Source organism: Erinaceus europaeus, chromosome 15, assembly GCF_950295315.1.
Source record: "Erinaceus europaeus chromosome 15, mEriEur2.1, whole genome shotgun sequence".
NCBI classification, from domain to species: domain Eukaryota; kingdom Metazoa; phylum Chordata; class Mammalia; order Eulipotyphla; family Erinaceidae; genus Erinaceus; species Erinaceus europaeus.
In genome coordinates, this window is record NC_080176.1 from 26,546,742 (window position 1) to 26,558,323 (window position 11,582).

Here is an 11,582-nt window from a genome sequence, read left to right on the forward strand (position 1 = left end):
ACCTGGTGTGGCAGTGGTTGGCCGGAGCAATACGGCAGAACTCATCGTCTATCCCAGGCAGGCAGACAGGGCACCAGCAGTTCCTTCTGATCACCGGGCACCGGGAGTCCCCTCACTGCCTCTTCCCACCTCCCCCGGGCACTTGTGCTTGGCCCTGTTGGTGGCCCAGGGCTGGGCACCCTTTAAGCCCTATGCCCACCGGCCCCCAGGCCTGGCAGCATCATAGTGGACTACCTGGTCCTCCTGGAGCTGCCCTACAGCCCTAACCTGGAGCAGGAGTTCGAGCAGGTGAAGACTGTCCTGACAGAGGAGCTCAGGAACTCCAGCCAGGCAGGCGACAGCTGTCAGGCCAACCAGAGTGAGCGCCCTGGGGACCCTCTGGGGGAAAGGGAGGGAGGGTCAGGCCTCATCCCACCCGCCCCAATCCCTGACCCTGACCCCCACTCTCCCTGTGCCTGTGTCCCCAGCCCTGTGTTTTAAGCCGGACTCCGTCAAGGTGAACAACAACACGGGCACAGTGTCGCTGAGTCCACAAGGTGAGGAGTGGGGGGGAGGACTGAGCCCCCAGAGAAGTGTCCCCCGGACTTCCCCAAGCAGGCGGGGGCCCTTCTGGGGCGGTGGGTGACAGTGACCCAGCACGGCGGCCCCTGTGAGCCCGGAAGTGAGAGGGTCAGGGGGTGGGGGGGGGGTGCCCTGTCCCTCCCCCCCCCCGGTTGCGCCCGTCCTCACCCACCTTTAGAGTCACTTCAGCGTGTCCCCGTGTCACCCCTGCTGGCCCCCAGCCATCTGTCGCCGCGCGGCTGCTGAGGGCTACGAGGATTTCTACTTCGCGATGGTGGCGGGGAGCAGCCTGCGCTGTGTCAGCAACTGCACCGCGGGCCTGGACTTCTCGCTGGACTGCAACCAGGGCCAGTGCGTGCTGGAGAGGAGCGGGCCCGCGTGCCGGTGAGCCCGGTCCACACGGAGACACGCCCACACGGCCCTCGCTATCCCACCAGCCTGATTGTCACTCCCAGGGAAGCCCTGCCCCTGTACACCACGCCCACACTAAGCCACACCCACCCGGTGCCCCAACCCAAAAGTCCCGCCCACCGAGAAACTTCCTCCTATGAAGCCACACCCTCTGGTAACCACTCTGAGGAGTACTGGCTCCAGGGAGCCTCGCCCACAGACCCTCAGCCTCAGGGAAACCCTCCCACGGGAAGCCCCAGGGGCACCCAGAGCCCCACCCACCAAACGGCCCACACGGGCCCCGCCCCAACAGAGCCCCGCCCCATGGGTCTCCGCCCACTGGTGTAAAGCCCCGCCCAATGACCATATATGCATATGGACCCGCCCACACATCCGGTCCCGCTCACGGCATGGCTCCACTCAGAAGCTGGTCACGCCTCCTTCCGCTTCTTTTTCTTCTAGCGTTTGCCCTTCTTCCGTAGCCAGTCAACAGCATCAGGTTGAGCCTGATGTAAAGTTTCGAGACCTCCTTTGAATCTGGAGAGGTGGCAGTCACTGACTATGTGGGTCATAGTCTGTCTGGAGCCGCAGGGGCAGTTCGGGTCGTCTCTGGCTCCCCAGCGATGGAACATAGCGGCGCACCGGCCATGGCCTGTTCGATAGCGACTGAGGAGGGCCCAATCATAACGTGCTAGGTCAAAGCCGGGTTGATGCTTGCAGGGGTCTGTGATGAGGTGTTTGTTCTTTACCTCAGTTGACTGCCAGCTCCGTCTCCAAGAGACTGGAACAGAGTTCAGTGTAGGCGTAGGGGACCAGATTGGGTGACGAGACGTCTGAGGAAACCTTGAGCCCCAGACCACCCAAGGTGGGGTGACCTTTGACCTGGACCCTTTGACCCCCGGCTGCAGCTGCTTCTATTCGGACACCTACTGGTACTCGGGCCCGCGCTGCGAGGTGGCGGTGCCCTGGAAGGCGCTGATCGGGGGCCTGGCGGGGGCCGGGGCGCTGCTGCTGCTGCTGCTGCTGGTGCTGGGTGTCTATGCGGTCCGCGGGCGAAGGCACAGGTGAGTGCTGGGTGGACGATGAGGTGTGAGGAGGGAACTGGGGGGTTGAGGGTTTTGTGGGCTGGAGGTTTCTAGGCTGGAAGATGATGGGGAAGGCTCTGAGATCCCCGGAGGCTGAGGAGTTGGGGGCTTCCCTGGGCTGGGGGGCCTCCCTGACCCCTTGCTGCCCAACCCCCTCAGGCTCTGGGACGAGGACAAGCAGTGGCTGGATGTCTGGAATGAGGACGCCACCGAGGGGACTTTCACCAACTCAGGCCTCAAGGGCGAAGGAGCTTGTGAGGCTGCCCCGCGGGGGAGGGGGGCTGGGCTCCCGGGACCCTGGCACTTGGCCCAGAACAGGCCTTCACCTGCTGGGGGCACCCCAGCTCTCCCACCCTCCTGAGGAAGGTCCAGACCCCGCCTTCCTCTGCCTTCCTCACCTCCCTCCTCTCCCCTCCCTCCTCTCTCTAGCCAACCAAGGAGACTTCCAAGTGGCCTTGGATACCATCGACCCCAACATGCAGGTGAGAGGGCAAAGGGGGTGATCAGGAACTCCCCAAGTCCAGATCTGCATCCCTCCTCCCCCTCCCCCCTGTGCCCCCACTGCAGGGGTGCACAGGACCCTGGCTGGGGAGTTCCCAGTAGCTCCAGCAGGGGGCACCCTGCCTCACACCTGTCCCTGCGCTGTGACAGGTGCACATCCAGAGACCAGAGGTGGCCTCCACCTGGATGTGAGCCCTGCAGTGGCTCGTCGCCACCCCCTGCCCTGCCCTGCCCCGCCCCACCTGTGCCGGGTCCCCTCTCAAGACGGAAGAAGCCCTCCGCACCTGCATTTCAACACATGACCCAAGGACTCTGGCAGCTCCTGGTTTCCTGGACCAGCTCCCCGCCCCCCGCATGCTCCCCATCCTTCTCCCCCTGGCATGTAACCCACCTGGAACTCAGCCCAAATGTAGCCCCAGACCCATCTCTGGGACTGTCCCCACCTGGTCTCCTGCAGCTGAGGATGGCATCCCTGTCCCGACCCCTCCTCCAGCTGTGAAAACCAGACATGCCCACGCTGTACCCCGTCTACCGTGTAGCCTGTGCCCACCCAATGCCTCCCAGCAGCCTCCTGGTCTTGGGCCTCGGTTGTCCCCATTTCCCTGTGGGTCTCACCTTCCGCACCTGCACCTGCGGCAGCCCTCCTCTCTGTATGTGACCCCACGCTGCCCCCTGCTCCCACTCCTTATGTCACCCCCTTCCCTGAACCCTCTTCTTAGACCTCCCTCCCCTGCCCGCTTCACCCCATCTCCCTGTTCTCCCCCCCCATCCTGACCCCGTCTCTGTACCCACTCCTACACCCCTTCCTCCCTATTTCTGCCCCTCACCAGGGTCACACACTCCTTCATCTCAGGGTCCCTCCTTTCAGCCCCTGACCCCCAGGTCCCCCTCCTCAACACCAGCCCCCATATCCCCCCCAGCATCCAGTCCCCAGGCCCATTCTCAACACTCAGCACCCAGCCCCCTCCTCAGTACCCAGTACCCAGATCCCTCCCTCAGCACCCAGCTCCCAGACTCCAACTCAGGCTAGGCCCCCAGACCCCTTCCAGCTGGTATTCCCCAGGCCCTTCCAACTCCCATCCTCTCCACCTCATGTCCCCCAAGTGCCCTGGGTCCCCGTGGGTGGGGGTGGGCTGTGGGTTAGAGGTGGGTGGGCTGTGGGTCCCTAGGTGCCCATGCTGAGGAGAACTGGGGAAACTCCCTCAGCACCCTTCCTCCCCTGAGTCTCCCTTCCCTCCCTTCTCAACCCCTCCCCACTCCCTTTCCCCTTCCTTCCTTCCCCAGACTGGGCCTCAGCACCCCTTCTCCCCTGGGGTGATTCCTTGCCCTGAATCCCTTCACCCTGTGGGGGTGTCATTACGTGCAGCTCTGCTGTGTGAATATAATACAGGATATATTGAATGTTGGCTGCTCTTATCTGTCCCCTGGCCTCAGCTGAGTCTCCCAGGGTGGAGGAAGTGCCTGAGGGTAGCTCTTGGGGGCCCATGGGTGTCCCCCTAGAAATTTGGGGGGTGGGGGGAGTGAGACATGTTATTTGTAGGAGCAGAGGGCCAGAGGATCTTGTTTTAGGATGGAGACCAGGTCCATAAGGTTTCAGGGCTGACTGGCCCTCGCCCAGCAGAAGTGCTGGTGGGTGGGGGCCCTGGAGGAGGCCTCTAGAGGTCTGGAAAGAGGCTGGAGAAAGGGGGGGTGGTCTCCTGGCAGCAGGGTGTAGGCTCTGTGGCTGACTGGCCCTGGCCAGGCTCCTTGCACCCTGCTCCAGTGCCACCCCTGCTGTCTCTCTGAACTGGTCACATGCTGTCTCTGTTCCTGCCTCCTGTCTTTGCCTAATGCCCAGCCCTACATGTGACTGGTTCCTAGAGTGGCACTAGGGGTGGGCAGCTCCCCTGGAGTTAAGGGGGGATCAGGCTGCCTGGGGCCACTCCATGTGGTCACCATGTGCTCCCCCCCATCAACCCCATCACTTCCACCACAACCCCCCCATCTAAACCTGGACTGGCTTCCAGTGGCCTTTTCTTTCTTAATTTTTTATTTAATTTTTTATTTATAAAAAGGAAACATTGACTAAACCATAGGATAAGAGGGGTATAACTTCACATAATTCCCACCACCAGATCTCCATATCCCATCCCCTCCCCTGATAGCTTTCCTATTCTTTAACCCTCTGTGAGTATGGACCCAAGGTCATTGTGGGATGCAGAAAGTGGAAGGTCTGGCTTCTGTAATTGCTTCCCCACTGAACATGGGGTTGACAGGTCGATCCATACTCCCAGCCTGTCTTTGTCTTTCCCTAGTGGGGAAGGGCTCTGAGGAAGAAGAGCTCCAAGACACATTGGTGGGGTTGTCTGTCCAGGGAAGTCTGGTCAGCATCATGCTAGCATATGGAACCTGGTGGTTGACAAGAGAGTTAACATACAAAGCCAAACAAATTGTTGACCAATCATGGACCTAAAGGCTGGAATAGTGCAGATGAATGAAAAGTTGGGGGGGGGCTTCCATCTTGTAGATAGCTAGTAGGCATATTTCAGTTATATTCCAAAGGACCTGTGGCTATACTAGTGTTTTGTTTGTTTGTTTGTTTGTTTTTGGTTTTTGTTTTTTGCCTGAGCCTGAAATCTGATATGCAGGTGGGTCCTAATTATTGTCTGGGGAGGTGATGTCATGGCTGGCAGAAGGACTAGAAAGCTGGATCAGGGAAGAGAGTAGCTCCCAAATATGGGAAAGGTGTATAAATATTGTTGACTGTAAACCCCATCTATTTGGTATGATCTGGGGACCATATTCAGCTTAGGAGCCTATGTGATCTCTGCATCCCTGTAGATCTGAGCTTATATTCTGTGGTCCTAAGTAGGAACATTCCAAGCTGCCCCAATATCAGGACCCATCTTCCTCAGGTGTAGCATAGAGTATGTTGTCCAATCTCCCTTCGGAGGATGGAACATTCTCTACCGTTGTTGATCCAAGTTGAGGGCAAGGTCCTATGGGGGCCCACGAAGGGGTCTATTTTGTTGTTCCTGATAGGAATGACCAATAACAATGGAGAGAGGGATTTATTTAAAGTCTAGGCCCATCATGTCTATTTGGGAAACTCAGGACTCCCCGAATAGGTCCCCAGCTGATGGGGTGGCCTGATAGTGACTTAAAGAGTCATCGTTAAAGTATTACAGACTCTTGCCTTTATTCAGCTTTTGCAGTCCTTGCTTTGATGAGGCTAGCTTTGGAGTGAGTGGGAGAATTGTAATAGCAATTAGGTGAGGAGGGTATCTAAGTCTAAGTAGACACTATTTCATTAGGAACTTTATACTGATTCACTATAGATTATTGTGTACTTTTGCTTTCAGGTATATATTTTGCCCTAATTTATGGATACATGTGAACATATGCTATATCTTACAGGACCTGGTATATATCTAGGTTTTGGGATTTTGTTAGGAATCCTGTGGCCTTTTAAAGGTGCCCCTCCTTATGGGTCCCTCTGAAAGAAGGTCCTACAGCTGGGTCACCACCACCCTCACCAAAAAAAAGAAAGAAAGAAAGAAAAGAAAAGAAAACCCTCTGTGATCTAGATGCTCTCTCCAGCTCCCTGGCCCTGGGGAGTTGCCATGGCCACATCCACAGGGTGAGTGACACTTCAGAGTTCTCCCCAGGGTCCCAGCAGGTGAGGGCCACCCCCTTCCTCCTTAGGCTCTGTGTGGGAGAGGGTGCTGTGGAGCTAAATGCCTGCAGGGGGTGCTGGTGGGCAGGAAGTTGGCATGCTTGGACCTCTACACCTGCATCTCTCTCCTTTCTTTCATAGCTAATCCCACTCCTATACCAGCAACACATGGGGGGTGGGGGGAAGGGGAGGAGTCCTAGCAGAGGTGAGGTTACCCTGGCCGGGGGTGGGAGTTCTGAGAGTTCCTTCAGCACCAGCCAGTCTCTGATGAGACTGCATGCCCCAGAGGCTCTGCTCCTGCCCAGGGGCCTCTGCACCCCCAGTTGCAAAGTTGGGGAGACACAGCCAGCTGGCAGAAAGAGGGCAGGAGCTAGGTCCCACAGTCTCCACCTCAGGGCCAGCCATGTGTCCTGTTTTGTGCTCTTGACATTCCAAAGCACTCCAGGATGGAAGTGAGGGTGACGCAGCTGTGACCTCTGTCACCCCACGGATTGGCTGGCCCAGCTGATCTGGAGGGCTCGTGGCAAGGTCTGGATGGAAGAGAACGACCTTCCTTGAGCAGAGACCTGGTCTGTGGGGAGGCTCTGTGAGTAGCTGTGCTCCCCTGCTGGACACCCCCACACACCAAACAAGCCCTCAAGACCTAGTGTGTACCAGGTAGGGCTGGGGGCCATCTGTCTTGACACTGTAGCCCAGGACAGATGGCAAAGGCAGAAATGGATATATCCAACTTGCAGAAAGGCAAGGGGAGTGGGGATGGGAGGGAGCAGTTGGCCAACCTCCTGGAGTCCTGAGGTCGTGCCAGCCTGGCACGCTTGAAGGAAGTGCCTTTTTATACCCAGAATCATAAGACCTACTCACTTATTCAGAAAACTCGAACCCTGGCTCTCCCCCAGCAGATGCGGTTGCTTCTGAAGAGGGAGGCAGAGGGAAGTTTGTTAGAGGGGACAACAGAGGTCCCCTGTTAAGACAAAGGTCTGAAGACAAGCCCACAGCTCACAAAGCCACAGGAAGCCACAGAGAGAAGTGGACTGTGGATGATGAGAGGAGCACAGCCGACCAATTTGACCTACAGTCTGGATAGTGTATTAATCATGGCAAGTTCAGGTAGGGTGATGGCGCACCCAGTAGGGTGCACCTGCCACCATATGCAAAGACGCAGGTTCAAGCCCCTGGCCCCCAGCTGCAGGAGGGAAACTTGGTGAGTAGTGAAGCAGGGCTGCAGATGTCTCTCTTCTCATTCCCTCTCAATTTCTCTGTCTCTACTTAAAAAAATATAAATAAAAGCACCACCAAGAGTGAAATGAATTTGTTCTGCAGGTACTGAGCCCCAGAGAGAACACTGGAGGCAATAAAAAAAAAATTCTAATTAAAAATAGAATAGAAAGTTCAGGGTCACGTGGCGGCACACCTGGTTAAGCACTCACAGCGGTACAAGGACCCAGGTTCAAGCCCCTGGTTCCCACCTGTAGGGGAGAAAGCTTCATGAGTGGTGAAGCAGGGTCTCTCTCTCCCCTCTCAATTTCTGTCTCTATCCAATAATAAATAAAAATAACAAAACAGAAAAAAAGAAAGTTCTGGTGCTCAGTGGGGCTCTGCTGGGCACTATTCTAACTGAGAGTTATTCACAGACTTAATTTCCTAACCACCCTGGGGAAAACGGTTGCTGCCAATGGCTGTTTTAAACATGGGGAAACTGAGGCACATAGATGCTCATATAAATTGTCATCTCTGGGACTTCAGCAATCTGAGTTGACTTTTTTCAGATAGAGATGGAAGGAGAGCGAGAAAGACCCCACAACACCAAAGGTCCCCCAGTGGGGTGGGGGTTGGGCTTGAACCCTTTCAAGTGAGCCCGAGGCATGCAGGTGTTTAAAATATATATTTTAAGAGAACCAAAAGGGGGCCAGACAGTGGTGCACCCAGTTAAGCACCCATAGTCACATAGTACTATGCAGAAAGACCATTCAAGCCCGCACTCCCCACCTATAGTGGGGACACTTCACCAGCAGTGAAGCAGGTCTGCGGGTCTCTCTCTCTCTCTCTCTTTGTCTGTCTCCCCTGCTCCTCTCAATCACTCTCTGTCCTATTACATAAAACAGAAGGGGAAAAAATGGCCACCAAGAGCAGTAGATTCATAGTGCAAGAACCAAACCCCAACAATATCCCTGGAGGCAAAAAAAAAAGTATATTTGAGGGGCTGGGAAGATAACATAATGGTTCTGGAAAAAGACTCTCATGCCTGAGGCACTAGAGATGCCAGGTTCAGTCCCTAGCACCACCATGAGCCAGAGCTAAGCAAGGCTCTGGTTTATAAAGAAAACAAGTGTTGGTTCGTGCTTTGTGGGGCAGAAGTATTCTCATCAATGGTAGGGATATAGCATAATGGTTATGCAAAGAGACTTTCAATGCCTGAGGTTCACAAGTCCCAGGTTCAATCTCCCACACTGCCATAAGCCAGAGCTGAGCAGTGCTCTGGTAAAAAAAATTAAAAAAAAAGAAGGGGGAGGGGGAGGGGGAGAAGGAGGGGGGGAGAAGAAGAAGAAGAAGAAGAAGAAGAAGAAGAAGAAGAAGAAGAAGAAGAAGAAGAAGAAGAAGAGGGGTTCTCATCAGTGGCTGGGGAGGTGGCACAGTCGATAAAGTGTTGGACTCTCAAACGTGAGGTTCTGAGTTCAATCCCTGCCTCTGTGTATGTCAGAGTGATGCCCTGCTCTCTCTCTCTCTCTCCTCTCTCTTTCTCTCTCTCCCCCTCTTCTCTCTATCTCCCATAAACATATAAGTAAATGCTTTAGAGCAAATGTCCTCGCTCACAGAGGCCGTGCCCCACTCTTCACTCCTTCCGGAAGGGTCTGTGGTACAGTTCTCACAGGCTGGGGTTCCAGGGGGACTGGTGCCTTCCCCACAGCGGCGTGTTGTGGTTCACTTAGAGGCAGGCCCCTGAGCCAGCTTCCTGAAAAGTACCAGGAAAAATTCCAATGCCCAACTCCAGACAGTCCCTTCTGATCTTTTTTTTTTTTTAATCTATTTTATTGCATTTGCTTCTGTTATATCACCTTGGTCACAAATTCTATTTGTTTGGGGAGTAGAATTTCACTCCTCTTTGAAGTGTGTGATGACACCACTCTCCCCACCAGAGCCAGTTCCTCCCAGCTCCCTCTGGAAGCTTCAGCTCCTTAGTCTGAGTTGAAAGTTCTGTTTGTATTTTGTTCTTTCTCTTTGTTTCTTCCCTCCTCCTCCTTCTTTCACTTTTCATTTATTTATTTTTTGCCTCCAGAGTTATCGCTGGGGCTTGGTGCCTGCACTATGAATCCACTGCTCTCAAAGGCTATTTTTTCCCTTTTTGTTGCCCTTGTTGTTTATCATTATTGTTGTTGTTGTTGTCGTTGTTGCTGGATAGGACAGAGAGAAATGGAGAGAGGAGGGAAAGACAGAGAGGGGGAGAGACAGAGAGACACCTGCAGACCTGCTTCATTGTGAAGCGACCCCCTGCAGGTGGGGAGCTGGGGGCTGGAACCCCAGTCCTTACGCCAGTCCTTGTGCTTTGTGCCATGTGCACTTAACCCGCTGTGCGGCCGCCCAGCTCCCCTCCTCCTCCTTTTCCTTCTTCTCCTCCTCCTCTTCCTTCTCCTTCCTCTCCTTTTGCTTGATAAGACAGAAGACAGAGAGAAAATGAGAGAGGAGAGGTGACAGAGAGGGAGAGATACAGAGACACCTGCAGCCCAGCTTCACTGCTTGTGAAGTTTCCCCCTGCAGGTGGGGACCAGGGGCTTGAATCTGGGTCCTTGCTCACTGCAACATGTGCTCTCAACCGGCACACCACAGCCCGCTGCCCTCTCCCCTCCCCACCCCCGTCTGTTTTCTGTTAGGATTTTGCTTATCTTCTTTTTGATGTTAATGAAGTTTTCTTCCTCTCATGCCTCAGGGGACCAGGGCCCCTTGATTGCCTTGAGAGAGGGCTCAGCTCTGATGTCGGGTGACGTGTATGCTCTGGGAATGGTGAAGACTGAGCCCTTGATGCTGTGGGTTTGCAGGGGAGGGAGCAGGCAGTCAAATGCCCTTGTCTAGTGGCTCTTGCTGGCTCTGGGGGTATCTCAGGGGTGGGCTGTCAAGGGAAGGTTTATTTTCCCATTGTTTATGCCCAATTAACCCTACTGTTGACTAGGGGTGGGAGAAGCTTCCTTCCCAGAATCTGCTACTGAGGAGAATGGAACCCAATATGGTGCCTCACCACTGGTCAACAGGAAGGCCACTGCCGTGACCTCCAACTGTGTAGCAGCGTTTGAGTTTTTGCCAGGTGTTGTCTATAGAATTGTGCTGGTGCATTTATCAGAACCCAGAAGCATGGGATTCACAGCCCCTCATCCGGTGCCTTCTAGATTAATGGTCACATTCTCTGGGTAAGACAAAGGCCTGAATCTCCACTGGTTAAGTGTCTGGATTCACAAGCCATCCTGGAACTCCTATTTGTTTGTTTGTTTGTTTGTTTGTTTGTTTGTTTTCAGCCAGAAGATTGCTCAGCTCTGGCTGATGGTGGTGCTGGGAATTGAACCTCAGGACCTCAGAACCTCAGGACCTCAGCACCTCGGGCATGAAAGGCTTTTGCATCACATGCATCATATTATCTCCCGACACTTCTGGCCATTTCCTTTCCCCCTGATAAGAACTTCCCAACCTTGGGACTGACCATCACCAAACTAAACTCATGTGAGAAACTCATGACCGAGGAACCGAGGACGGAGAGGCCGCTCAGTAGGAGAGGCCAGGACCTGCATTCCTGACGTCCCAAACATGTGCCGCAGCAGTGCTCTGATTCTCACCCTCCCTCCCTCCCTCCCTCCCTCCCTCCCTCCCTCCCTCCCTCCGTCCCTCCCTCCCTCCCTCCCTCCCTTCTTTATTTATTGGATAGAGACAGCCAGAAATTGAGAGAGTAGGGGAAGATAGAGAGGGAGAGAGAAAGACACCTGTAGACCTACTTCACCACTCCTGAAGCTAACCCCCTGCAAGTGGGGGACTAGGGGCTTGAACTTGAGTCCTTGTGTACAGGAATGTGTGTGCTCAACCAGGCACGTCAGTGCCACCTCCCACCCCCATTCTCATCACTGGGTAAATAAATCAATCTTCAGAAAAAAAAGGCCACAACAACATCTGTGACTTTTCTCTGCTGCAGGGCTACCCACAGACAGCCTTGTCAGAGATGAGCATCACCATGCTCTGACCACTGACCACTTCTGGTGGTGATGGACTACCCACCATGCCCACTCCTGAGGATATCACGCTCTCCACTGGCATTGGAGAACCGTCTGTGAGAGGTGATGAGTCCTTCTCTTCCTCCTCCTCTTTTCTTAAGTCTCCTGGACTCTGAACACCATGCTTTAGCTGACGCCAGCTGC

At 54.7% G+C, this 11,582-nt stretch overlaps 1 protein-coding gene across 1 annotated transcript in view; it reads left to right on the top strand.

Moving 5' to 3' along the window:
• The window catches only part of LOC132533140 (mucin-3A-like), an 8,204-nt gene extending 4,287 nt beyond the window's left edge, over positions 1-3,917 (top strand). Inside the window, exons 4-10 of the mRNA XM_060173434.1 lie at positions 210-358; positions 468-536; positions 783-945; positions 1,860-2,015; positions 2,196-2,290; positions 2,466-2,518; positions 2,688-3,917. Of these exons, the coding sequence (XP_060029417.1) occupies positions 210-358; positions 468-536; positions 783-945; positions 1,860-2,015; positions 2,196-2,290; positions 2,466-2,518; positions 2,688-2,729 (727 nt within the window). The 3' untranslated portion in view covers positions 2,730-3,917. The remainder of the gene's footprint in view (positions 1-209; positions 359-467; positions 537-782; positions 946-1,859; positions 2,016-2,195; positions 2,291-2,465; positions 2,519-2,687) is intronic.
• Positions 3,918-11,582: the final 7,665 nt, after the last annotated feature.